The sequence below is a fragment of the Chrysemys picta genome, chromosome 11, assembly GCF_011386835.1.
Source record: "Chrysemys picta bellii isolate R12L10 chromosome 11, ASM1138683v2, whole genome shotgun sequence".
NCBI lineage: Eukaryota > Metazoa > Chordata > Testudines > Emydidae > Chrysemys > Chrysemys picta.
In genome coordinates, this window is record NC_088801.1 from 11,034,095 (window position 1) to 11,060,208 (window position 26,114).

A 26,114-nucleotide genomic window follows, 5' to 3' on the forward strand; every position below is an offset into this window, starting at 1 on the left:
CTATAGGCAGAACTGTAAGTTTTCAGGGGTAGAAATATATAAGTTTTTAGCAGTCGTTTTGAAAACAAGTTGCTGCAATACAGACTGTCTGTAGTTTTGTCTCTTTTTAATGGTCCCAAATGTCACGTATAATAAATAAGAATGCTGTTTATTTTGGGGGACGAAAGAAATTCTCTTTAGTTAAAGCTCTACACTGCCATGTAAAAGGTCTAGATTCAGTTTCCATTCCTGATCTCTTGCTTTGTAGACCACAGGTTTGGGTATACTTTGTAGGAGGGCGTGTATGTATGGAAGAGGGAGGAGAGTGCAGTACTGGGCATATCCTCGCATTGGTGAAGTTGGGTTAAGACCTGCAGTATTGGAACAGACTAGTTGTCCATCCGATTCAGTGGTGAGCTGGCTGTTCTGTTCTGGCACCACAGCAGCCCCTGGTGGGCAAAAGGTGTAACTGCAGAGCCTTGCAGTCAGAATGTATTTTCCGCGGAGAAAAACAAACAAACTGCGGGACACATGAATTCTACATGTGTGCAGTGACACAGAATTCCCCCAAGCACTGAGTAATTGGCATGGCTCGTTTGGTTTCACTAGAGGCACATGGATTTACACTGGCGGAAGATCTGGCCCCCGAGACTCTAAGGCAGGGGTTCTCAAACTTCATTGCACCGTGACCCTCCCTTCTGACAATAAAGTTACTATATGACCCCTGGGCGGGGGGTGTCGGAGCCCGAGCCCTGCCACCCTGAGTGGGGTGAAAGGGGTCCACAGCACAAGCTCCGCTACCCCGGGTAGGGGTGGAGCTTGGGCTTCAGTTTCAGCTCTGGGTCCCAGCAAGTCTAATGATTAAAATGTGGTCGCGACCCACTTTGGGGTCCTGACCCACAGTTTGAGAACCGCTGCTCTAAGGTGCTTTTATCCTTTTTTGAAGAGCGCTCACAGAGCACCGTCCTCTGTTCCTGCATTGTCACAAGAAGACTGAAACGTTGGTAATGGCATCTTCAAAGGTGGACCTCACAGCTGCCGCCAACTAGGCATATGTTTGCAAAATTCTTCAGCCTGCTGTCTGTGATAAAAGCTCCCTTCTATACCTACAAGCTTGCTTGTCAGTTCTGTTTGTAACTGTGGTTTCCTGGACTGGAGCAGAACCTTGGTAGTATGGAAATGTTCAGTTGCTCACTGATGATGTAAGTCTCTTAGTAACTCATCCCTTTGTCGATATACTGCTACCTCTTCCAATTTAATATCATCCCACCTGCTCATTCAACTGCTTTGTATCTGAAAGAGCTCCCAGCTGCTAGCAGTTGGGATGTGCCAAGTTACAGTCTTAGCTACCCGACAATGGGGTTTTGGTCTCCTGATTCTTGCAGTTTATGCCCAATCCCTATGCTTTCTCTGCACGGGGATGATATAGAGGATGTTAAACGTGATTCTGGCTGTTGTCATTGAGCCTTCTGACTCCTGATTAACAGCAACTGCATTGGAGGAAGAAGCTGTTTATTCCCGTGGTTACTTAGGGCAGTTGAGAACATAAATTATAAATAAATAAGGAAACTGGAACTCTGTTCGTGCAGCTATTTTAAAACAATTAGCAGGGGCTTGCGTTACACAGTATGTACAGTACTTGATTTTTTTGTAGCTTTTTTAAAGTTTAGATCCCCCTCCCTCTTTTCAGTATGGAATATTAATAACTTACACTTGTTTTATGTATCACATTTCACTGCAGTGGCTCAAAGCATTTCACCCCTCTTAAGCCCTGCAGACTAGGTAAGATGTCCATTGAATAGGTGGAGGAAGCTGAGGCACAGAGATGTCAAGTCACTTGCCGAAGATCATTCCGCAAATCTGCAGAGCCCGGGGCTGGTTTTCCCGCTGCGGGGTGAGAGTCACTAACTTTCACTTCCTCGGGAGTTCCTCTTTCCTGTGATGTGAGTCTAAGGGTACGTCTACGCTGCAAAAAAATAAACCCCGTGGCAGTGTATCTCGGTGCCTGGGTCAACTGACTCAGGCTCACGGGGCTGAGTCAGCAGTGTAGACGTTCCTGCTCAGGCTGGAGACGGGGTTCGGAGCACCTCCCTCCTTGCTGAGTGTGAGAGTCCACGGTCCACTCCAAGCAGGAATGTCGACAGGGCTATTTTTACGCCGTAGTGCGAGCCCGAGTCAATTGACCCAGGCACTGAGACTGTCTGCCACAGGGGTGTGTGTATGTTTTTTGCAGTGTAGACATACCCTAAGGCTCCCAATTATCCTTATTCTCACTTATCTACAGTCCTCCTCTCTCCCGTGTATTGATGTTCCCAATAGCCCCAGCCAGGGGAGACGACGAAGGTGTTTTTGCAGCAGGCATCAAGACATCCTTGCACTTGATTGTGACCTTTCTTCCTCTTCTGGGACCGGATAGGTCGCTTTCCTTGCTTTGTCTTTTGCTTTTAATGGTGCCTCATGTCAATATACACTTAACACAAAAGTGCATCTTCTCACAGTGCACATCAGAGGTGTTTGCTACAAAACCTGTGGGCTTCCATCCAGAATCCCAGCAGACCTTATGCAGCACATCCTAGCATCTGGGTTAAGGGCATCTTGTAGAATTGTTATTATTTTTTCCATTCATTTTTCCAATAGAAAGCATCCAAACTAGAGGAACTTAGCACTCAGGGAAATATAAACTGTGCTGAACAGCATAATGTGGCAGTCAGAGGAAAGGCAATGACCTTGGAATTCATTTTCATGGCTTTCTCATTGACCATGAGAACTTAATGGCAATCGTCGCAAGATTAGCAGAAGGTAGGATAAGTAACTATAGGAGAGATGATTGATTTGCAATGTTGATATCAGACTTAACTTAGTCTTTCTTTTTCTCTTCTTGGAGGGACTAGGCAGGCAGCAAAACACAAAATAAAAGGGAAAGGGAAATTCCCCATAAAAACGGGCAGAGTAGCTTCTCTTTATGATAGTAAAAGCTTTAGCTGTAGGGTTTTTGTAGCCTTAGTTTAACAGGAATTAGGGCTGGCAAACCATTTTTAAAATTGCAATTAATAGCGAGATTTTTTTTTTTAAATGGTCATGAATAATCACAGTTTTAATCATACTGCTAAACAATAATAGAATACCAATTTAAATTTATTATAAATATTTTGGATGCTTTTCTACATTTTCAAATAATTTCAATTATAACAGAATACAAAGTGTACAGTGCTCACTTGATATTATTTTTGATTACAAATATATGTACTGTGAAAAGATAAGAGAAATAGTATTTTTCAATTCACCTCCGACAAGTACTGTAGTGCAGTCTCTTTATCATGAAATTGCAACTTACAAATGTAGATTTTTATATTTACATAACTGCACTCAAAAACAAAACAACGTAAAACTTTAGAACCTCTACAAGTCCACTCAGTCCTACTTCTTGTTCAGGCAATCGCTAAGACAAACAAGTTTGTTTACATTTACGAGAGATAATGCTGCCCTCTTCTTATTTACAATGTCACCTGAAAGTGAGAACAGGTGGGTTCTGCTTGATAACAACAATCCAAAGCAGTGTAGACTGATACGCCTTCATTTTCATCGACCGAGTCAGATGCCACCTACAGAAGGTTGATATTCTTTTTTGCTGGTTTGGGTTCTGTAGTTTCCGCGTCAGAATGTTGCTCTTTTAAGACTTTTGACAGTATATTTGACTCCTCGTCCCTCTCAGATTTTGGAAGGCACTTCCAATTCTTAAATATTGGGTCGAGTGTTATAGGTATCTTTAGAAATCTCACATTGGTATCTTCTTTGCATTTTGTCAAATCTGCAGTGAAAGTGTCAAATCAAACAACATTTACTGGGTCATCATCTGAGACTATATATAATATATGGCAGAATGTGGATAAAACCACGGAGAAGGAGACATTAACTTAAATTTGTGACCAAACTCCTTGGGGGAGAATTTAACACATTATTTTTTTAACAAGTGTCATCAGCATGGAAGCATGGTGGCCGAAGCATGAAGGGGCATCTGAATATTTAGCATATCTGACATGTAAATACCTTGCAACGCTGGCTACAGCAGTGCCATGCAAATGCCTGTTCTCACTTTCAGGTGACATTGGAAATAAGCAGGCAGCATTATCTCCCATAAATGTAAACAAACTTGTTTGTCTTAGTGATTGGCTGAACAAGAAGTAGGGCTGAGTGGACTTGTAGGTTCAAAAGTTTTACATTCTTTTGTTTTTGAGTGCAGTGACGTAAAAATAATTCTACATTTGTAAGTTGCACTTTCACAATAAAGAGATTGCACTACAGTACTTGTATGAATTCCCTGAATTACGAATTACGTTTTTGTTTTCCAAACAAGATATGCCTAATCTGCGTTTTCCTACCCTGCCATGCGAGAGCTAAGAGAAATTAACAAATACAGTGGAAAAGCATTGATCTTTGTGGCAATTAATAGCAACCCGTGCTTGCTGATCAGCAGTCAACAAGAAGCTGGACAAACGTACATTGTATCCCACCTTTTATTGGGGAGCCAAATGAACAAGTAATTGATCAGAGACTGCCCATCTCTGGGGCTGCTGAGTAAACGTCTCAAGCAATCTGAGCTATGATTCAAAGTTTTCTTTATTGACGGGGGGGATAACACAAAATGAATAAAGTTCCCTGCTCCAAAAAGGTTAAATAAATCAATTCAAGTCTATGTCAGCGGGAACTGTCAGTCCCTCCCAGAAAGCTGTGCGACTGCAGGATTTCTGCAGTGGCAAATAAATCATTGCACAAGCTTTTTGCATACTCTTAAAAATGGGATGAGCAGTGACTGCGGTGCTGAGACGGTAATTCTTTAGGCTATTCCAGCTTTTCTGAATAGAATTTCACCTCTTAGTGTATCACATCTGGTTCCAAGCTCAGGGCTTTTGCTCTTCTGACTGTAAAAGCTCTTCTTGTAGCTCCCCAAGGCAAGGAGTTTCAGTTCCAAGACCAACCTGATTGTGCCATTTTAATGGCTTTAAAACTTTATTTGTTTTATTTGCATTGAAAGTGTCTCCTGGGATCAGCTATAGCTGTTGGGCCTGTACCTAGTTGTTTCATAGATGTTATGACATAATGTTGTAATTTAGGCCCTGTCTGTGATGGGCTTTGAACCTAATGGAACCACAGTTCCATCTGTAATGGGTGCAAACATGGGTCTCTGGCCAGGTTCTAACACCATGTTCAAGCTTAGATCCATGACTGCTCTGGTTTTGACTTTCTTTCCTCCAGAATTCTTGGACTGGGCTTCATCTGGCCCTACTTAGTCTCAGTGCACTATTTGAAAATGGTTTAAAAATGTCCCCGGTGCTGCCTACACAGCCTAGAAAACGGCTTTTGCTGGAGTCACACTGAAACGGACATCAAGCCCTGTTTTCAAATATGGTATTCAAAGCCCAGTAAAGACAGGGCCTTTGAGTGCCTATTACAGCAACAAGCAAAGGAGGAGAACAACATGACAGACAGCAACCTAGGGGAAAATTAAAAGCGCCTGTAGGGATGATCACCACCAGGTACCTAAATGCAATACATCCCTTTTGCAGCACAGTACATTAACCACCTTCAGGGTTTCTGCTTGTTTAAAGCTATTGATAATCAGTTCTGGTGCTTTCAAGCTCTTGCCCCTTGACAAATGGTGGGCCAACCTTATTCTGTGTTTGTACAGCACTTAGCAGAATGGGGTTCTGGGTCCATGAGTAGAGCTCCTAGGAGCTCCAGTAATAAAATAATAAATAATAACTTCACACAGGAAGTACCTTTATCTCCATTTTACAGGCCTTGCCTTCATTAAGAATATATGTATTGGTGTAATTACATGGAAGTGATTAAGCTGGTGCAATCCCCTAATGTAGGCAGGCTGCACCAGTATAAAGCGTGATTTGTATCACAGCAGTGTAATCCAAATTAAATTGCTAATTTAAAATGCACCAGCATAAGCCCGATTTTAAATTGATGAAGTTACCCTGGTACATCATTTCTCTAAGTCGATAGGAATTTGGAAATTGAGGCAAGAGAGGTTGAGTGACTTGACCAAGGCCACACTGCATGTCAGTGGCTTGACAGATACCGTGTGTTCTGTACTTCTGATTCATTCCAGAATCCCGGAGAATGTGTCCATTGCATTTGTTTAAACAAGTTAAATTCTAGTGACCATTTTGGAAATGATCCGAAATGTTGCTGAAGCTTTACAAATAAAACATGTTCTGAATTCGAGTAAATCTCCACTACCTGGTTCTGGACATTGACCGTGGTGGGATGGGGCAATGACTAACCACGGAGTGATTCTTTGTTTTTAGTAATCCAGCTGCCAATATCCTTGCGTAATGTAGAGTTTAATTTGGGTTTTCTCTGGCAGGGTGCGGGCACTGTAAGAAAATGAAGCCAGAGTATGAGATGGCCGCAGAGATGCTGCACGGAGCCAGTGATGTAAGCTAATTTCCTTTATTTCCCCCTTTTCAAATAATCCATGATAAATACCAGAAGTAATAAAAATGACTTTTCCATCCCTCCCTGCCACAATTTTAGCTGTTCTCATCCTCCCACAGGGCCTCCGAGATGTGCTTCCAAAGTACAGTCTCATCGGTAATGCATGAGCCTTGCCAAAGCGTTAGCAAGAACATTCTGTCTTGAGCGAAAACAGAATTGCCAAGTGATTATATATTCTGCTGTAGGGCCTTATTTATACACAATATGATCAAACCCAAATATAATGTGGAAATGTTTATTTTCCCATTCATTAAAGGCCTCATGCTAAATGCAAATTAAGAAGACGTGGGTGGGGGGCGGGTTTGGTTATGGTGTAGATGCAAAAATTTAACGGGCTTGTTTCTCCTCTTGCATACATTGATTTTACACTGGAGTCATTCCACTGTACATCAGTGTAACTAAGAAAAGAATCTCAGGCCCAGAGATGATGATAATCACTGTAGTTGATTCAGCACCGGCACGGCACAGGCCATACAGGAATGGAAGAGATGGTCATTGCAGCTCAGACACTCAATGCCTAGGAGACAAAGGTCTTGTCTCAAAGCACAGTAGGTCCTTTTTCAATAATGCTCCCTTCCATGAAGGCCATCAAGCCCTCCAAGAGAAAGGAGTGTCAGTTAAGGAAATCTGAATGAAGAGTGGTTATTTGGCAGAAGAGTGTATTGGAGTTGCAGGGGAAGACCTGAGGGGAGAAGGCATGAAGATGAGAATGGGAGGAGGATATGAAAGGGGGCATTTAGGAGCTCTTATGGGGGAGGAGGTAGGAGGAAGTGGGGGCATAGCTATAGGATAGGATGGTGCAGACACTTAAAAGTCAGATGGGGGCTTGAAGTTGTTGCAGAACGCGAGAAGAAGCCAGAGGAGGGCTTCAATGAGTGGAGTGACATGGTTAGAGTGGTTAATTTATCAGCAGCATTCGGTATCGATTGGAAGGGCGCAGGAGGAGGTAAGGGAGGCCAAAAAGAAGAGGCAGGATTGCAGTACCGGAAGCAAGCAGTGACCAAGGAATGGACAGTGAGTTAGTGGGAGGATCGGAGACAACAGGGTAGGTTTGTAGCGATGTTGTAAGGGAGAAAACAACTGTCTGTGTGTTAGGAGAAAAAGGGAGGGGAACATATGGCACCATAGTGACAGGCCGGGGAGGGGAGTTGGAAAGTGGAGTTTTCAGCAACGGCAGACAGGGAGATTTCAGTGCCAGGGGTGTGGATCAGGAGATCAGTTTGCTCCATGCTGCTGCTTAGTTGGTGGTCGGGCATCCAGGATGAGAGATGGGACTGGACAAAAAGGAGGGTGGGGTGGAAAGAGGGTTCTGAGGGTGGGTAATTGAAGGGTAGAGAGTGTATCAAGGTCACCTGTATTTAATAATTTATGTGGTAAAGGGAAAATCCTGCTCCCCCATGTAGCCGTGCATAGCGATAGAACCAAGACAGTCCCTCTCTGCATACAACAATAGTTTAGTTATATCTTATAGACTTATAGAAAGAGACCTTCTAAAAACGTTAAAATGTATTCCTGGCATGTGAAACCTTAAATTAGAGTGAATAAATGAAGACTTGGTACACCACTTCTGAAAGGTTGCCGACCCCTGCTCTATGACCTGGTAAAATATATCCATCCCTTCACAGTGATATTTGGAGCCAGCTGTGTTTTTCAATATACATGTAGTTTGCACTTGGAGTCTAAACCCATATGAGTGCCTCTCTGAATCTGTACCATCTCCTGGCTAAGAGTGAGTGTGATGCCATGGTTTGCAGTTAGCTTTCTCTGTTTCAGAGTCCTGGTGTCCTTGCAGCTGTCGATGCTACTGTCAACAAGGCTGTGGCAGAAAGATTTCACATCTCAGGGTTCCCTACGTTGAAGTACTTTCAGGATGGAGAGGAGAAGTACACTCTGCCGCAACTCAGAACTAAGAAGAAGATCATTGACTGGCTGCAAAAGTAAGTTGTATGAGTTGGAGATTTGATCCAGATTTCTGGCTATTAGCCACTGAAGATTGCTTTTGTGAAGAAGTAAATCTTAAACTGATTCATCTCATACTTAAATCCTTACTAACAAAAAAGAAATTGAAAGTACTGAAAGCCATACAAAGAGGTGTTCTTTATATATTTTTTAATATACAAAATCCTTTGTTTGCTATGGGATTTTGTTTTTTTTTAAATACGTTTCCCGGTAATTCTGTCCCCAAATAAATATTTTTAAAATATCTCCTAAGCCTCTCTCTGGGGGGACATAACAGTGGCTCAAACAAATAAGATCAAATTTGCTGAACCCTCTTTTTGTTAGCCAATAGTTTTCCTTGTTTAGCCACCAAATTGTTGTAGCTGTACTTTTTTCTTTCTGAAGTAATTTCTGACCATTAAAAATGGCATCTTTCTTATGAGTTGCAGTAAAACATACAGATTTAGGTTGAATGCATTGAGAAGGATGTAGCTCCAAGAGGGAAGAATTGTTCATGTAATTGTCTCTATTCACTGTTTTGGAAGAAAAATGTAAAGAATTGGTTTCTTTGATGTACAGAGTTTGTTTTCTCAGAAACTTTGTGTTTACTCTGTTTGCAATATTGTGCCACAGAAAGAGGTTTCATCTGTATTTTGCGATTACACCGCTACCTCGATATATCGCGACCCCATATAACATGAATTCGGATATAACGCGGTAAAGCAGTGCTCCGGGGAGGCGGGGCTGTGCACTCTGGTTGATCAAAGCAAGTTCAGTATAACGTGGTTTTACCTATAATGCAGTAAGATTTTTTGGCTCCTGAGGACAGCATTATATCGAGGTAAAGGTGTATTTGTTGAAGTTGTTGCGCTTTCACCATCTAATTGTGAAATGAGGCATCCAACCTTGATTTTTGAACGGAAGAGTTTGGTTAATAATACTTGGGCATTTTTATTGTGTTGGGCTTGTAAGTCTCTCTAACTGCCTTACATCAAATGATTAATTTGGTCTCGCAACACTGTTGTGTGGAAAGTAAGTATTAGACACGTTTTACACTGGGGGGCAGTGAGATTGTGATTTGGCCAAGTTCACACACAAAGTCAGTGACCATGAGGAATACAGACTCCCTCTTCCTGCTGTAATCACTGGACGCTCACCAAACCAGTGCCAGATACAGTACCCAGAGGCCAGATGTTGAGCTGGGATATATTGTCATAGCTCCATTGAAGTCTGTAGAACTATGATAGTTTACATCAACTGAGGATCTGGCCCCCAGGTATCCTGATTCCTTTGTTAGCAACTGGGCGACTCAGTAGTGATGGAAATATGGTTGGTGTCTAGCGAATGACCTTGAATGGAATTAAAATGTTGAGTTTTCATTTGTTTTATCCATAGCTGACTGTATTTAAAACAGTACCTTTCAAAATGACAGGAAGGTGTGGAAACTGTAATTTAATACTGCGGTGACAAATGAAGGTCTTGATAATATGCCTTCACACTGATGATTTTATATAAGTAATCACTTATTTAAGATACAAGCAGGAATGAGTCTGAGACATGTCCATGAGGTGGTGAATAGCAAGAGATTTTTAGGGGTACTCTCCATGTACAGGACTGCTATTAGCTGGATACTATATGCAATCACAGTTGATATATGAAATTCTCTTTATTCAAATATTGCAGTTCATTTACTTCCTACCCTCCAAAATGGGCTAGTGTTGATTATTGTATCCTGGTTTCACTTTTAGAATTTTGTATTTCCCAGCCGGTCTTGAAAGACTTGAAAGCAAGTTTACATTATGGTGATATACAGTACATTGCTTGCTTTAGTGGGTGTGACTGATGTATGTCAATTCCACCTTTTGATTCCACCTGCTGTATTCTAATGTTCTATATGCACGCCTATAAATGCAGCCGTACTGGTGTGATTAGAGCAAATCAGGAAACCTTTATTTCAGCCTGACCTTTGTCTCAGAACTATAAATTCCCACAGTCATTTTAAATGGTTCTGGAGCAAAAGTCCGCTCTGTGACATCTTTGCTGAAATAAAAGTTTTCCTATATTGAACCAGTCATGTTCAAAATCACATTTTTCCTGATTTCTGAAAATTAACTCTTGTCCTTCCTGGCAATGGAAATGCTAAGTACATTTTTCTTCTGCACAAATAGCCATAAGGAACCTCTACCACCATTTCCTCAATAGGTGACTGAGCCACAAGGCCTCTTTGCATGCTTCTAAAAAGATCTAAGAGATCCTTTGTTTTTTCTTCTCCTCTAGCCCGCAAGCACCACCTCCACCTGAACCAGCTTGGGAAGAAAAGCTAACCAATGTTATCCACCTAGCCGGAGAAGACTTCAGGGAGTCTTTAAAGAAGAAGAAGCATGCCCTTGTCATGTTCTATGCCCCATGTGAGTATTTGTGTCTCTGTTTATCTTCTAGCTTTTGTGTCCCTTGTAGCTTCTGAAATCCTGTGCTTTGTATATACTTTTGTAAATAGAGTCATTAATTTAGACATAGACCTGAAACAAATCTCCAGATCTCAACACCCTAAGTTTGTAGAAGTTCATATCTCATTCTGACTTAGTTGCTTGAGACCCTCCCTAATATATTTTATGAATTTGGGGTGTGTGTGTGTGTGTCAGGATCAGGGAAACAGCCTACAGCTTTAATCCAGAGACTGACTGTACTACAAGGGATCGCAAAGGAGGCAGATGAATAAACAGAAAGTGCATTTATTTTCCTCTGCTTCATTTTATGGCCTGCATAACAAAATGTGATTCCTTATATTATAGTGATGGATACGTTAGTATGTTCATTAGTATGTTACTCCACTTTATTTGCCATGGTAGCTCCAGTGAAATCAATGGAGTAATGCAGGGGTGAATCAATCCCTTGGTAGTCCAAATCTAAATTCTGATGGAACCATTTCAGGAGTAATCTAAACCCACATTTTGATCCCTGCCTGGAACAAGAGTCAACTTTAACAACTTCATCACCAGATTATCTCATTTACGAATAAATGAGCTCCAACCAGCTTCCTTTAGAAGTCAAAGGGAGTCTTTCCATTGAGATCAACGGAAATTTGGATCAGGCCCTTTGTAAATCAGATGTGCAGGGTGGGGAGAGAAGCCAATTTCTCCCACTATTTGAAATAACTCTTTTTCAAATATGTTCAATGCCAGAAATGTTTCCAGCCAGCACTGGCGCTTGGCCGCCTTCCTGATTTGCATTGTGTTATTTAAATCAGCAGAGTCATCCCTTCCATTGTCAGTATTAGTCCAGAGGTGGCTGGACGCCATTCAGCTTTTAGTCTTGGGGATGTGTTTTGGTTTGTGTTGGGGGGAGTCTGTTTAATATCTATTTAATAACTATGGCCTGATTTGTTTTATTAAGGGCCCTGACCCTGCTCCCGCCCAATTTTTCTTGGAAAATACTGTACCATAAGATGACTGTCTCTGCAATTAATTGATAGCATTTAGATATGTAATTTTCTCAATCAGATTTGTTCCCACACAACTGGAGACTGTTTTTGAGAAATCAGGCCCTTAATGTTTAATCAGGCAGGAAAAACAGCTCCTTATTTTGCTTTTCTGTAAGAAAATTAAACATGAATGCATTCCGGGCTCCTGTGAAGCCCTGCTGGTTGTGGGACGCAGAGAGAAGGGAATTCCTGGGAGGTTGTAAAAGAAAGGGGAAAGAGATTTAATCCTTTTTCAACTCCAGTTCCCACCACCCGTTGACTAAAAATTGCCCGTGTGCCAGGAATTTCTGATACATGGATCCCTATTGATTAAGAATGAAGTTTATTTTAAAAGCAAATACATTTAGTAGTAAAAGTAAGACGTATGCCATTGTTCTCGCCAGCTAGTTCATTTTACCCTAGCTTCCCAGTATGAACAACATCCATGGAGGGAAGAGATCTTTTTCTTTCCCCCACACTGTGTGTGTGAGAGAGAGATTTAATTATCTTTAGGTCATTTTAACAAAATCTAAATTAACTAAAAACTATTTAAAGGCATGCATTTAAAATATTTTAGTCTTCATAAGTCACTAAGGGCATGGTTTAGAGACTCATTAATATGCAACTCCAGTGATCAAAAGCATGTGGATATTTACGGATACTCTTACTTGTGTTGGATAGTACCTTATACCATAAGTAGTCCCACTGAAGTCAACAGGGCTACTTATGAAATAAGGTACTAATCTCATTGTGAGTAAGGGTATCTGAATCCGGCCTTAAGTGCATTAATGGGTCGGCATAACTCAGTGGTGTTCGGTGCAGCTGGATTACTCTTTGGACGTAGTTTTACAACCACACCTTTGGGTAAAGTGGTACGTGAGTCTGTCTGCATAGAGGATAGATTGGTGTTGGTTAAATATCCTCACAGGGCTTTTTATGACTTATAGTCAAGAGTGACCAAATTTCCATTACAATTTCCCATGTTCAGGGTGTACAGTATTTCAGCAGATTTGTTTTTGGTTAATGTGTGTCTGTGTGCATGTGGGGGTGGGTACACACACACATGCAGCAAGCCTGCTTTTAGTCAGGCCTGGTAGGAAAGAACTGATGAATATTTTAAATCTCTGGTTGCAGTAAGATAATTATTAAGGAAACAGAACAGTACAAATCATCCTATACGGAGTTGGCTGCTTTTCTGCACTGACAATGTGCTTTCTGCTAAATTTGATAGATTATCTTTTATTTACCATTTCCTCAGTCATGGGACTTCTCCGTGCTTATGCTCGCCAATTAATGTTAACTTGCTTATTTTAGTGCAGAAGGAGCACTGCTGAAATTGCCAGGCCTCATTAGATCAAATAATTTTCTTTCTCTATTCAGCGCCACATCCTAGGCCAGTGCAGTCCTGCAGTGTGTTACTGTATTCAGTGTGTGCCCTATGAAGGAGCTTGTCTTATTTTTTTGATTTTTTTGTAAGAATTGCGAATCTCTTATATGATTTAGATTTTGGATCTAAAACAGTAGGTTGAATGTTCTGACCTTTCTAAAGCCTTCAGTTAGACGAATAAACCTGGAGGCAAAGGCCACAGTCATTTCCTACCTTTTATCCTTTTCAAAATAATTGCTTGCATTTATATAGCACCTTATAACCCAAAGTACTTCATGTATCTAATGTACCTTCACCCCACTGAAATATAGCCACTTGTGGGATCGGAATGTGGCAGTGTTTTACTAGCACAGTGCAACCCTTCACAGTAGTTTAAAACAGGAAGTGAGGCATACTGAATCAAACCGAATCCGCAGGGGGAATTTAGGTGGGCAGCGCATAACTCCCCCATCAAGAATTTGGCCAGGACATGGAGGCTAACACCTCTGTGCTTGCAAAAAGTACCATAGGATCTTAATGACTTTGAACATGTATCAAAGTCCCTTGAAGTCAATGGAAAGACTGCCATTGATCTCAGTGGACTTTGTATCAGGCTGTTTTGAATGGCAAGGGTCTTGATTTTATGTTTCATGCAAAAGATGGCACTTCTAGCAGTTTAATGACTCCTAATTTATATTGGGCTGTTAGTACTGACTCGGTGGAAGAGCAACACCCACTATATAAACAATGCTACTTGTAGTAACTAGGTTTTCACTGGTCTTCCATCTTGGTACTAAAGCAGATCCAACCCGGAGCAGTGTGGTTCTGCATGGCTGTATGGTGACAAATGGCATTATGGCTGCAGGCCTTTTCAGCAGCCAGTTGGCTGTACCAAAATTTGTTAGTGTTAACATGCCCCTGCCGTTGCACAGTAAACTTCACGATAAAAATCAGTTGCTGATTAGCTGTCAGAGCCACAAAGGGCAAACAAATTGCAATAGAGTATCATCTCAGTTCGGAATGTTTTCTGGGTTACTCCCAGTGAATCAGACAAGAATGCATTATAAGGTTTATTACAGAGAGTAGCGTTCTGGTATTTTCTTCTAGTTAGGATTTCTGTTAAGGGTTTTCTGCAAGTATGAAAGAGTTTCCAAAAGGAAAAATAAACCCAACCCACATTTATTTTCTTTCAAACAGAAATACTGTTCTTTAAGAAACGAAAACTAGCATGGAAACACATTTCTTTGTGGATTATCATGGAGGTCAAAATCTACCTCCAAGAGGACTTTTATACGAAGGAATCAACCAGATCGGGAATGGGGTTGGATTGTGATGGAATAGTCTTAGTTCTTTGGGATTTATTTTAATTGGTCAGTTTTAGTGCAAGGGTTTGGTGTTTCCCAGACCAATTTGATTTCTCTCCTTAAAAAGTACCAAGACAAACACTTTAACAAATATGTCCTGTCAGCTGAAACAAGAAGTAATAATAAGAAAAAAAGTTCACTGTTCCTTTTAGTGTCTTGTAACGATGGTCATTGCCAACACTATTAACTTCCCAAATGGCTTCAATTTGTAGGGCTCAACAGGGTTCACAGAATGGACATTTTTAATAGATACTTCACTGCTGAGAGCTGATTTTCAGTTTGCTTTACTAATCAGCAGAGAAACTTCAATTTAACCTGAAATGATTGTCTGCTGGTGAGGTTTATTCCTTAGTATTATTGCAGTGTAACCCATGGAGGTTATGCAAAGATGACCCAGAATAAAAACATCATTATTAGGGACCACACTCTTCTATGAAAGGGTTTTATATAGCACTAGTCGGAACTGGGCAGCCGCTATACGTATAGTTAGGACATTCATCTCTTCTTTGGCTTTTGCTCATCTCCTGAACTTTTCTCAAACTTGCATTGTTCTTTTTTGTGGTGCGGGTGAGTTAGAATGTGAAACCTATCTCTGAAAATTTTTTTGGGTGGGGTTTGAATCTTGGTTAAAAGAAAATGGGTCTTAACATTGTTGTAGGATGGTGGTTGGGAGACATGGCAGCAGGTCCTTCTCCTGGCAGTGGTACAAACACTCTTTTCAGGCCGCAGGGTCCTTATTAAGATGTACCCTGACTGAGAGACATTGTCACCAGCTAGGCCAGGAACACCTCAGCCTGCTTATGCATAGTGGTAAGAAATCAGATGGGGACATGGCTTTGTATAGATTAGATCAGTTATTTTCTGTATTTCTGTATCTATCTCGTTGATGTTGTGTGGGACGCTGAAGTCTGCAACAGGCACACGTTGATTTCCCCCCACAGACTTTGCTGGAAACTAAGATCAGCCTCCTGCCTTATTACCTGCACCAATTATACCCCTTCTCCCCTCCAGTCCCCGACCCCCAAAATGGAAACTTCCTGGTTCTGTCTCATCTGTACACCCACGAATACACAGAATGACCCAGGTGAGCAGGAAGTTGGTGCACGGGAGTGGAACACATCTGGGCTTCTCCAGGGGCACAAACAGGCCAGAAAGTTGCCCTAATAAGATAACTGAGTATCTCCCTTCCCCAGTCCCATTGCAGAGTAATCCTTAGCTGGTTTCACCAGATCTCTGCTATCCCGTCTTTGTCCCTCTCATGTAGGGGTGTTGTCGAGTCTGCTGTGCTCTGGCGATCCCTGTCTCGTGTAACAGCCAGCCAGCATTGCTTAGAGCAGGGACCAATGGAGAACTAGCCCCAGAATCGGGGTGTCATAGAATTGTTTCTTTTGTGTCATTCCCTACCCTACCTCACCCCCCAGCTAGCTCATCACTGTAGATGTGGAGAGAATTGATCCCCATGTGAGGGAACCACAGTGAAAAATTGTCTGAAATATTCAACTATTGGGTGAGCTAGAACCAAACATGCATCACAAAGCAGCAGTTGTGTGATAAGTTCTGTATCCCATAAGCCCGTAGGAAATGCTGTACTGGATCAGATCAATCTAGGTCCATCTAGTCCAGTATCCTTTCTCTGACAATGGCCAGCACCAGCTCTTTCAGAGTAGGCATTTATGACATAACTTGTCCGTGGGAGAGATTTCCTAACTTCCCAATAGGTAGAGGCTGGTTTATGCTGTAACTGAGACTGCTTATCTTTTGTGCAAAGGACTGGTATTTAGTTCCTCAGACTATCCCTGCAGAGTAACTACATAAGGGGGTGTGTATACATAAGCCAAAATCGTTCAGGCGTCTTCATGACAGAGATATCAATTTTAATCACACACACACACACACACCCCATATACAAATTACTGGCTGCACACAGCAAAGAATCCCTTTAAAGGCAAAAGCATCTCCAGGAAGGTTTTACTGGCTGAAAGGAGAGGTAAATATCCAGGACCTAGATCTGAGCCCTCGGATAATGATGCTTCACATCCAGTGGGTTTATGCATTTCAGAGTTTTCATGATTTATGTGAGCTCTGCCTGTACCTAATTTCTCTCTGTACATTAGTGGGGAATTTGCTGTTTACACTCATGTCAGTCAAGTATCCGCTTATTGGTGTAAATAGTGCGGATGACAATGCTGTCCAGATAATCCATTAATGGTCTGTTCTGTTAATGGGTGAGTCTGTACAGAGGCTTCAGTGATCAAGCTGGCACAGCCACTGTTACATTCTTGGTGTCTGCGGATAATAATTAGTATGGCGAGAACTGCTCTTAAAATCGTTTATCCATTACTCTTACTTCAGAATTATGAGTTAGTTTAATGGACTGAACACAGCTGAGGAAGAAATGTGAGGAAGAAGCTGGGAATACAGCTATGGCACTAAACCGGAAGATAAATTAGTCAGGTTCACACTCATAAAGCCCTCTTGTTTTCTGAAACAGGATTCCTGCTTTAAATCTTGAATAATCTTAAAATGTTACAAGTGATTTATTTATTGGGAGGGAGATTACCCATATTATGTGACTGGCTACGTTAGACGATTTAGCAGTTGTACCCCGTGTGCCATTTGCCGCAGTATATTCCTTCTCCCACCTCCAAAAGTACTACCGTTACCCTGCGATATAAAGATATGAATAGGGAAGGTTTCAGACTGGTAATGTACTACCATCCTTCTGAAGTCTCTTGACTTTGTGGGGTCAAGCTCATATTAGGTAACGCTGTAACCTCTGTTTTCGGCTGATACCATAATATTACAATGGGCCTAATTTTGAGCCAGACTCTAATTTAGGACTTTGATGCTGCAGTTAACTGCCCCTTTATCTTTTCATCGGCAGCTAGCTGCAGGCACAGCTATAGGACTTTACCTTCTGACTGCCCAACTGTGCCTACAAGTCAAGCGATTGCATGGCAAGATCCGGTTTGCTCATGCAGTTAAATGCAGCCACAGAAGTGTGGTTGGAGTTAATTGTGCCTGCAAAATCAGAGGCCAAGTTGAGGCCTGTGTTTGTGGTCCACAGCTTCATGAAGGCTTTTAAAGGCTTTGTCAGATGTCACTGGGAACTGACAAAAAATGCAGGGAAAAATCCAGCGGTTCTGTGAGGGAAACTCCAGCTCTGTTCTGAGTGTCTTTTATTTCAACCCTTTTCTGTTCTAAACCAGCTCAGAGGTGCTCACTGGACATCTTTCCATTTTGCAGGATTACATGTGTCAAAGGTCAGAACTACTCTGATGGTGATAGTCCACTCTTAATAAAATTGCATCCTTGTCCCCGGCTGTAGGGGGAGATCCAACTGAGAAGTCCTCCACTGCTAACCTCTTCCTCTTTCCTTGCCTCCCCTATCCCCAAATTCCAGGGAACCCACGTCTGGCCTGTGATATTTTTTGTCAAAGCTCCACACATTTCTGTTAAAGGTAGCAATTTCAAAGGATTTGGTTTTATGCAACACCTTTGCACTCTAGGTATCTCAAGCATTTGACAAAGTAATGAGATAAATACAGTATGCAGACAGTAAATGCGTAGGCAGAGCTGTAGCCATAGTTACCTGGGTGCCCTTTCAACACGCGCTATGCATGCTCTTTGAACAAGTGCACTTCAAGGGTTAATGATATTCCGCAGCCAGTAGGAGATTCCGTGCCAGTTTCAGACCAGACAGAATTCTAACTAGCTAGGACTTCAGAAACCGACAGGAGAGGATTCCAAGGGTACACAGTGCATGTCGTTGCTCTGCCAAATGACAGCAAGCTAGGAGCTGCACTTCTGTGATGAAGACTGACGATCTAGGGTGAGTATCCAAAGGCACCTCAGGAAGTTAGGTACACAGCTGCCATTGACTGTCAGGAGTAATTGGATGCCTTAGATGTCCTTAAAAATCCCTCTATAAGACTGGTGAAAGAGGGCTCTCTTGAAGTATTAGTAAGGATAAAAATTAGTACTTAACACTCACATAGCTCTTCCTAGACTATGCAAGAGACTAATTAATCCTGACAGCGTCCCCAGGGAGTAGGGTGTAAGTTTCTCCATTATACAGATCGGGTAGTTGAGGGGGAGAAGTGGAGACTTGTCTGAAGACACACGATGAGTTGATGGCAGAGCTGGGATTATAGCACAGGAATCTCAAAATTTTAGCCCACTGCTTATTCCTACAGACAATGCTGTGGAATAGTATCTAACCCACACTCCCACATGCTTCATGCACAATTACAGATGGCTTTCTTTCACCTGGTCCTTTAAATCACCTTCTACAATGGAAGAAAAATTTCTTTTTTACTCTTTTTAAAGTGTTGATAAAATAATACCTTAGCAAACACCAGCGCATTGTGAAATTATTAATAGGTTGCTTGTCAATGTTGAGAGCCATGAGGCAGAGCCTAATTGACCTGACACTTAAATGAAACCCCACAAACTTCTCAAATCAAAGGACAAACCCCTTCCTTTCAAATATTAATGATCATTGTCCCAAGCCACAAGTTATTCTGTGTCAGGTCGTATTATGAAAAAAGGTTTGGTCCCAGATATTGTATTAAAAGGCCCTCCAGTTCTTTACCAATGGAACAAAAACCAATTAACCTTTCAATAACATCTCCAAATGGCTTTCTTCAATTTGTCTGTGGTTTCAATAACTTGTGTGGCAGCATGAATTGTATTAGTATAAGCACTAGCTGTTTTTTCAGCTCTGATCTCTGCAATTATAGTACATGGTCTAACTTTCTTTGATTGGCCAAGGAATAGCCTTCTTTTAATTCTAGTGAACCGCTTCAATTCTCAAAATGGAAACAGCCTTTTTTGTCTTCTGCATTCTGCCAGCTCCTCTGTCGGCTTTGATGGATTCTGATGTGTTTCTTTCACTTGCTTGGAAGTGTGGTTGTTTTAAAATCAGTAATGGAAGGCAATGTCTCTTCGTCTTATTTAGAGGGTGGTTATTTAGACCAGCAGACAGGAAGTCAGGACTTCTGGGTTTCAGTCCCACCTCTGCATCCAGGCTTGATTCTGCAACGTGCTGGGCACTCTCAGTCAGACTTCAGTGCACTCAGTACCTCACAGATGTGCTCAGTACCTAGCAGAACCAAACCCCATGAGGAAGTTATGTAACCTCTTTTTGACATAGGTTAGTCTTCAATCTTATGAAAGGGATAGTAATGCCTATCGCTCATGGGCAATTTGAAGCTTAATTAAATGAATGTTGGTTACAGCTGTTGAGATCCTAGGATGCGAGTTGCTAAAGGATTGAAGGTTTTTTTTTTTTTCCTGTTGTGCAGAGACAAGAGCTCAGACAGTGTAAATGCCATTGTGTCCTAAGCCAGGTGTGACAGGGCTGGTTTAAGTTTGCATAATAAATTTTATCCTGAAGCGGGTTACAACCTTAAATGTCAATGTTGTGTTTGTAATCTGTCTGGTAAAATAGTGGATGTATAACAAATACATATCATAAATATATTACTTGATTACTCATACTCCTTACTCGTGTGTGAATATATGTGTGTGTCTATATATAAATGTAGGTATTATGATCGAGACAGAGATCTGTAAAGGTATAATAAGATAAAATTGTCAAAAGTGCTAACCACCTGGTCTGCATGCTGATTTTGTACTGGTATAACTACTTTGATTTGGGATGTGACCAAAATAGTTGTACTGGTGCAATTCCTACTGTGGGTGCAGTATAGCTCTTTCTCCTTCTCATATGGGAACTTTTATACTGGTGTACCTGTGTTTTGCTTTGACACGGAACACAGCAACACCTAAATACCTTTACAAATGTGGGCCTAAGTGACTAAGGTGCCTAAGTGCCTTAAACCCTTTTGAAATTGATATTTAGGTGACTAAATCAGTGAGGCATTGCAAGGCTGAGCACAGCAGTATCTAAACACTTCTTAAAATCTGAGCCTCAGGCATTTTTGAAAATGTTACCCATATATATTATAAGTTCAATATTGAGAATGCTCTTTGTCGGTCACTATCTATTGCACACACTGTTCTTTGGACACATGGATAATAACTACCTGGTCCTGATGATTTACTGCATTTGAGTTTCTAGACTTTCTCCTTCAAGGCTTTGATGTCTGTTAAGCAGACAGTCCATTTTCCTGTTTAAAAACAAACAAACCAAAAAAACCCCTTAAAATGAGAATTTCCCTATCATACGCTAGTAAAGATAGAGGCAAGAAATTCATTTCACTTTTTCTCTGCTTGAACATTCTATCCTATCTCCTTTTGGTAGTGTGGATGGCCTACAATTGCACATGCAGTCTTCTATTTGTGATGTAGCAGAATGATTACTTACAATCATTTGGTTGATTTTTTTTTTTCTTTTGTCAATTTTGTTCTTAATATGTGCTTTGTATTTTTCTTTAAGTCACACTTTACCTGGTATAGGTTTTTATTTTGTTTTTGTTTTCTTCAATCTGTTCAATCAGCTCCGATCTGGGCCACTCACAAACAGCATGCAGGTTGTACCCTGGGTGTCTATTTATAGCCTCAGCCTTGATCCGGCAACTCTGATCCCAGCAGCCTGTCAGCAAACATCAACCACTCTATCTTCCACCAGACTTGGTTACCACTTGTAGGGTGACCCCAACACACGCACAGTTCTGGATTTCCCCCAAAAATGTGTGTTCCAGCCCTCTCCTGGACAGTCCAGAAATATTAGGTCTGTTTGTTCTTGCCCCCTTCCTTGGCTACTTGACAGAGGATGGCTCATCAGCTTTGATGACACCTGGCTAGAGGCATCAACTTGTCCTTTGTCTTTGAGAACCTGCTTTTCCCACTCCCCAGACTTGTCTGGCAAACACACCTCAGCCATGATTTCGGCTTATGATCATAACTTTACATATAATGTTGGTACATACACCTCACCATGATATTACTGACCTGCAAGTTATTAGTTTTCAAATGATACCTCACCAGACATATTTTGTACAGAGATTATTACAACAGTGTGTAGGGTAGGAATATAGGAGTGCATTTGGTCACACATCCCCACTTAACATTTAGCTTCGCCTATTTTGTTTTTTGCTCTTAGGTATACAAACCATCTGTGCCTTTAACACGATGCTCTTAAACAGCCCCCAGCCCAACTCAGTAGTTCCTAAGTTTGTCCTTCAGCCTGCTGTTAACCATTTTCCTTGCCATTTTAAAATCTGCCTTTTAATGAGGGCATAGCCCGCTTTTATATCAAACCCCGTTTTTCAGCAATCATTGTCCCCCAGTAGAGCTCTCACAACCTATATACAGAGCTCTGTATTGCACAGACCTAAATCCGTTCGTTACATCACCCCTCAGAGATGCCAAGACAAGATACTCTAAAATCTAGTCATTTATACTGTCGATAAATTCAGTCTGCATTAAAGAAACCAGGCCAGAAAAGCAAAATTTCCTCCCCTCTGCTCCCACAAAACCCCAATCTCTCCCCAAATGCCTGTCCAAATAGATGAGCTTTGACATGTGCCCCAAAAGTCAACAAATTCAAGCTATTTCAGCATGTGGGTGGTGGAGTCAATTCCAAAGTTGATGGACCCTCCTCAAGAACCTCCTCTGGGTAGTTGCAGTTCACCGTGTTACACCTCTATCCCGATATAACGCGACCCAATATAACACGAATTCGGATACAATGCGGTAAAGCAGCGCCCAGGGGGGCGGGGCTGCTTTACCACGTTATATCCGGCAGCGGGGCTCAGGCGGAGATTTAAAGGGCCCGGGGTTCCCTGCAGGGGCCGGAGCCCTGAGCTCTTTAAATCACCGCTGGAGCCCTGCTGCTGCTACCCTGGGGCTCCAGCAGCGGGGCTCGGGTGGCGCTTTAAAGGGCTCGGAGCTCTGGCCACTGCGGGGAGCCCCGGGCCCTTTAAATCACCGTCGGAGCCCTGCCGCCGCTACCCTGATATAACACAGTTTCACCTATAACATGGTAAGATTTTTTGGCTCCCGAGGACCGCGTTATATCGGGGTAGAGGTGTGGTTGTTATATGGGCAGATCTGGCAGCTTCTTGTATCCTGTGGCCATGCCCACCCTGGAATGCTCGGTGGCAGTGGTTGTCAATCTGTGGCCCTCTAGTGACTAGTGGGGCCCTTCCAGGCGGTTTATGGATCTGCTTCTATCAGAGAGTTAAAGAATGTATGATTCAAATGGGCAACGCTGCTATGCTAGGTTTCAGTGGTTCTTCCATGGCAGCCCGCAGCCACCATTTTGGCCAGCACACCAGGGATTAAACTGGGGACCTCCAGAGCTAAAAGCATGAGCTGCTGTAGCTTGAGCTAAAGAGCACAAGCTTCTTGGCTGGGGCTGTAACCCACTTGAATCCTCTGCAGATCAGATACAGATGGGGACGTGTATCACATGCCACTGTACTTCAAGCAGGTCTCTCTTGTGTCCCTGCCAGAGAATTCAAAGCTTTTGGGGGATTTCTGCATAGGGAATGAATTTTGGTCAAGATTTTTAAAAGCAATTTAAGGATTTTGCTTGCCTCCATTTTAGGATGCCAACTTTGGGGACCCTTTACAAAGGGCTTGATTTTCACAGGTCAGGATGCTTGGCATGTTCTGAAAACCGAGTCCCTTTAAGGTATCTCAAGCTGGACACCCAAAATCACAAATCTCTTCTGAAAATCTTGTCTGAACTGTGTTTAAACCTGTCCTTTGCTAAACTCAACCACCATGTGAATTCAGCCAGGATCAAATTTGCCAATGACACTAAAAGTGGAGAGGTAACCTGTTGGGAAAGCAAAATCAAACAACAGTAACCGTGAAAGATTAGAACAGTAGTGGGGCATCAGGCAACTATGGGAGATTCAGTAAAATTTCCTGATGGGGGAAATTAATGCAGTTGTATCCGTGCGCTTTAAGTGAGTTTATGTTCATGTTGTGACCCTCATACTCTCCAAGGGTATAACCAAAACTTTGCTGAAGTGAAGGTGTAGGATTGGGATTAAGCCACTGGGAGAGATGAGCCGTGACGGAATCTATTTTGAGAAATGTTACATGCTAGGAACAGAAACGATGAGAGCCTCTATTTCATTCTTTTATGTGTAATGCTACCCAAGCACCCTTGGTGACTTATTCTGTCTGTGCCGATGAACTGGTAATATCCCTTTCATTTTTTTAAATGATTCCTTTACATCTTTAACCTCAATTATCTAAACCTCGTATTCATAGAATGTGAGGTCTTTTCTCTCTCTTACTTCTCTGTTAGGTCCATCATCTAGTCCATCACCATCCCAGGACAGCTGTCCCATCTAGCTAGGAACCCCTTACTATTTAACAATAAGTGCAGGGTGGTCACAACTCCCTGACATCTATTTGTGATGCTCCTGGGGGGTCACCACCTCCTGGTTGAGAATCCTTGATCTAGTTCATCCCCTGGTGGCCTCTGCAGTTTATTCCCTGCAATACATTTTGGAGTGATTTGTCCATTCTGGTTTTAAATGCCGTAAGCTTAGGGCATCTAAGGGGATCATTCCAGCTTGCCCATTTCTGGGTTTTAGCCTTATCATTGGTATTTACTTCTGCCAGTATGGGGCATTCCTATTTCAAAATGAAACACTGCTGCTTTGACCATGTTGACCTTGCCATGGGAAATTGAACTCTTCTTAACAAACACTTTTGTCTTAGCACCTCATTGCAACCAAAGCTGCCTATGAATGTTGTCGTGCAGCCTTAAAGGGCACCTTAACCTCTGCTGATTTTCCCCAGACTCTTTAGTGGTAATAACCCTCCTCTGTCATTATAAAGCCTGTTGTTTTCGAGCAAGCTGAATAAGGTGGAACCCATCTTCCCTGGTATAGGTCTTCCGTTTCAAGAATGTTCCTGCCATGCCGCCACCCCCATCCAGCTAGATACTACAACTGAGATTTTCAAAGATACCGGAGGGGTTTTGAATCCCATTTCCCATTGCAATTAAAATCTCATCTTTTCAAGATTTGCTGCCCTATAAATGCCCAAGAGAGATGTATAGAACCTTTCCACTCTTGACATCTTATAGACACCTTAAGTTGCCTCAAGTTTAATCTCTTTCCATTCCAGCCCATCTGGAAGATCTCTTCTGAGCAGCCTGTGTACTTTCATATCTTAATCCACAGTAATTGTACACTTGTTCTTTTTACATTCAAATCTCCACGACAGCGTGAACGCTTAAAATAAAAGTGTGATGGGAAGTGTGAAAAAGGAGTGGTGGGAATGAGTTTTCCTTCTGTCAAAAGAAAGATGTCATCCTCTGCTTTTTTGTGGGTGCGCGCCTTAAATAGAATGACTGAATTGGGTGATTTCCAGGTTTCTGCATTTGGCAATCCTTTTAAGTTGTAACAGATGAAGTTCCGTCTGAGGCGCTCCTTCCCACATCTTTTTCAATGACTTCTTGAAACTCCTTGAGCATTCAGCACAGAATTTGGCACGGACTTCACAACTGTTCCATGGGTAGATGGCCAAAGTTAACAGAATGCCCATTGAACAGTGATGCTAAAAGCCATATAGGTTGGTGTTTTTAGCTTTGTGACCAGAATACGTTAAATAAAACACACTGGGTCAAATTCAGAAGTGAAATGTAAGATACACACCAGTAAGCCATGGTGTGGGAGGGGATGTGTTAGACATAGGAAGGATAGGTAGGAAGAGAGGAGTGTAGAAGTGAAAGCAACGACCAAGAGTGTGTAAGATGTGGTAGGATAAAACTGGGAGGCTTACACTCCTTTACCAATGATTTTGGATTATGTGTGGTTTAGCTATCTCCTCTGTTGCCTAAAAACTCCAAACATATTAGTCATAGCAGTTGGAAAATACAGGCAATGATCCAGATGATCTAATGGTCCCTTGTGCCCTTAAAATCTATGAATCTTTGTCTTGATGCCCTCTGTTGGATATTACTCTGCAGTATATGTCATGATGACGTGCTAGGACAGTAGGGCCGTTGAGCAACTGTTGACATGCCTGACAGTTTTATTACTCCCCTGTTATCAGCTAAACTGCTATTTGGTATTCTGAGCTGCCATCTGTTGACCACTGTAAAATACCAGGTTGCATTTTTAATGTGAAGTGGACTTTTTTGTGTCTAAAGGGACACTCGTGGTTTATTGGCTTTCAGTTGAATTTACTTGAAAAGAATGACTTGTTCTAAATCCTAACTATCAAAGCTATCTGTCAGCACATAAGTGGGGGCTTGTAGCTGGGAGTTTTAACAGATTCCCTCCTCAGGCACAGAGAGTGGTACAACCCACCCGAGGGATGCTGTCTGAAAGACATTTGCTTGTTGGGGGGGGAAACTTTAAATCAAGTTGCGTTTGGTTTTGGGGTGTCTTATTTTCAATCTGAAGGATCACTTAATAAAAACTATGTTGGAGAATCAAACTCAAGTCCTTCAAAACAACCCCCGCAACCCTCCAAAACACTTTGTAGGGTAAGTTACTGGGGGACCCTTGTCTTCTAGAGGGACTGAGTGGAGCAATGCTGTGAAAGTGTAAACTACTAT

The 26,114-nt window shown here is 42.0% G+C and overlaps 1 protein-coding gene across 2 annotated transcripts in view; it reads left to right on the forward strand.

Annotated features, from left to right (window-relative positions):
- PDIA5 (protein disulfide isomerase family A member 5) overlaps positions 1–26,114 on the forward strand; it is a 121,167-nt gene that overhangs the window by 76,202 nt on the left and 18,851 nt on the right. For both annotated transcript variants that reach the window (XR_006172785.2, XM_005279807.4), the window contains exons 12-14: positions 6,356–6,426; positions 8,260–8,423; positions 10,702–10,832. Coding sequence is in view for 1 of the 2 variants with exons in the window: in XM_005279807.4 (XP_005279864.1) it covers positions 6,356–6,426; positions 8,260–8,423; positions 10,702–10,832 (366 nt within the window). In the remaining variant the exon portion in view is untranslated. The remainder of the gene's footprint in view (positions 1–6,355; positions 6,427–8,259; positions 8,424–10,701; positions 10,833–26,114) is intronic.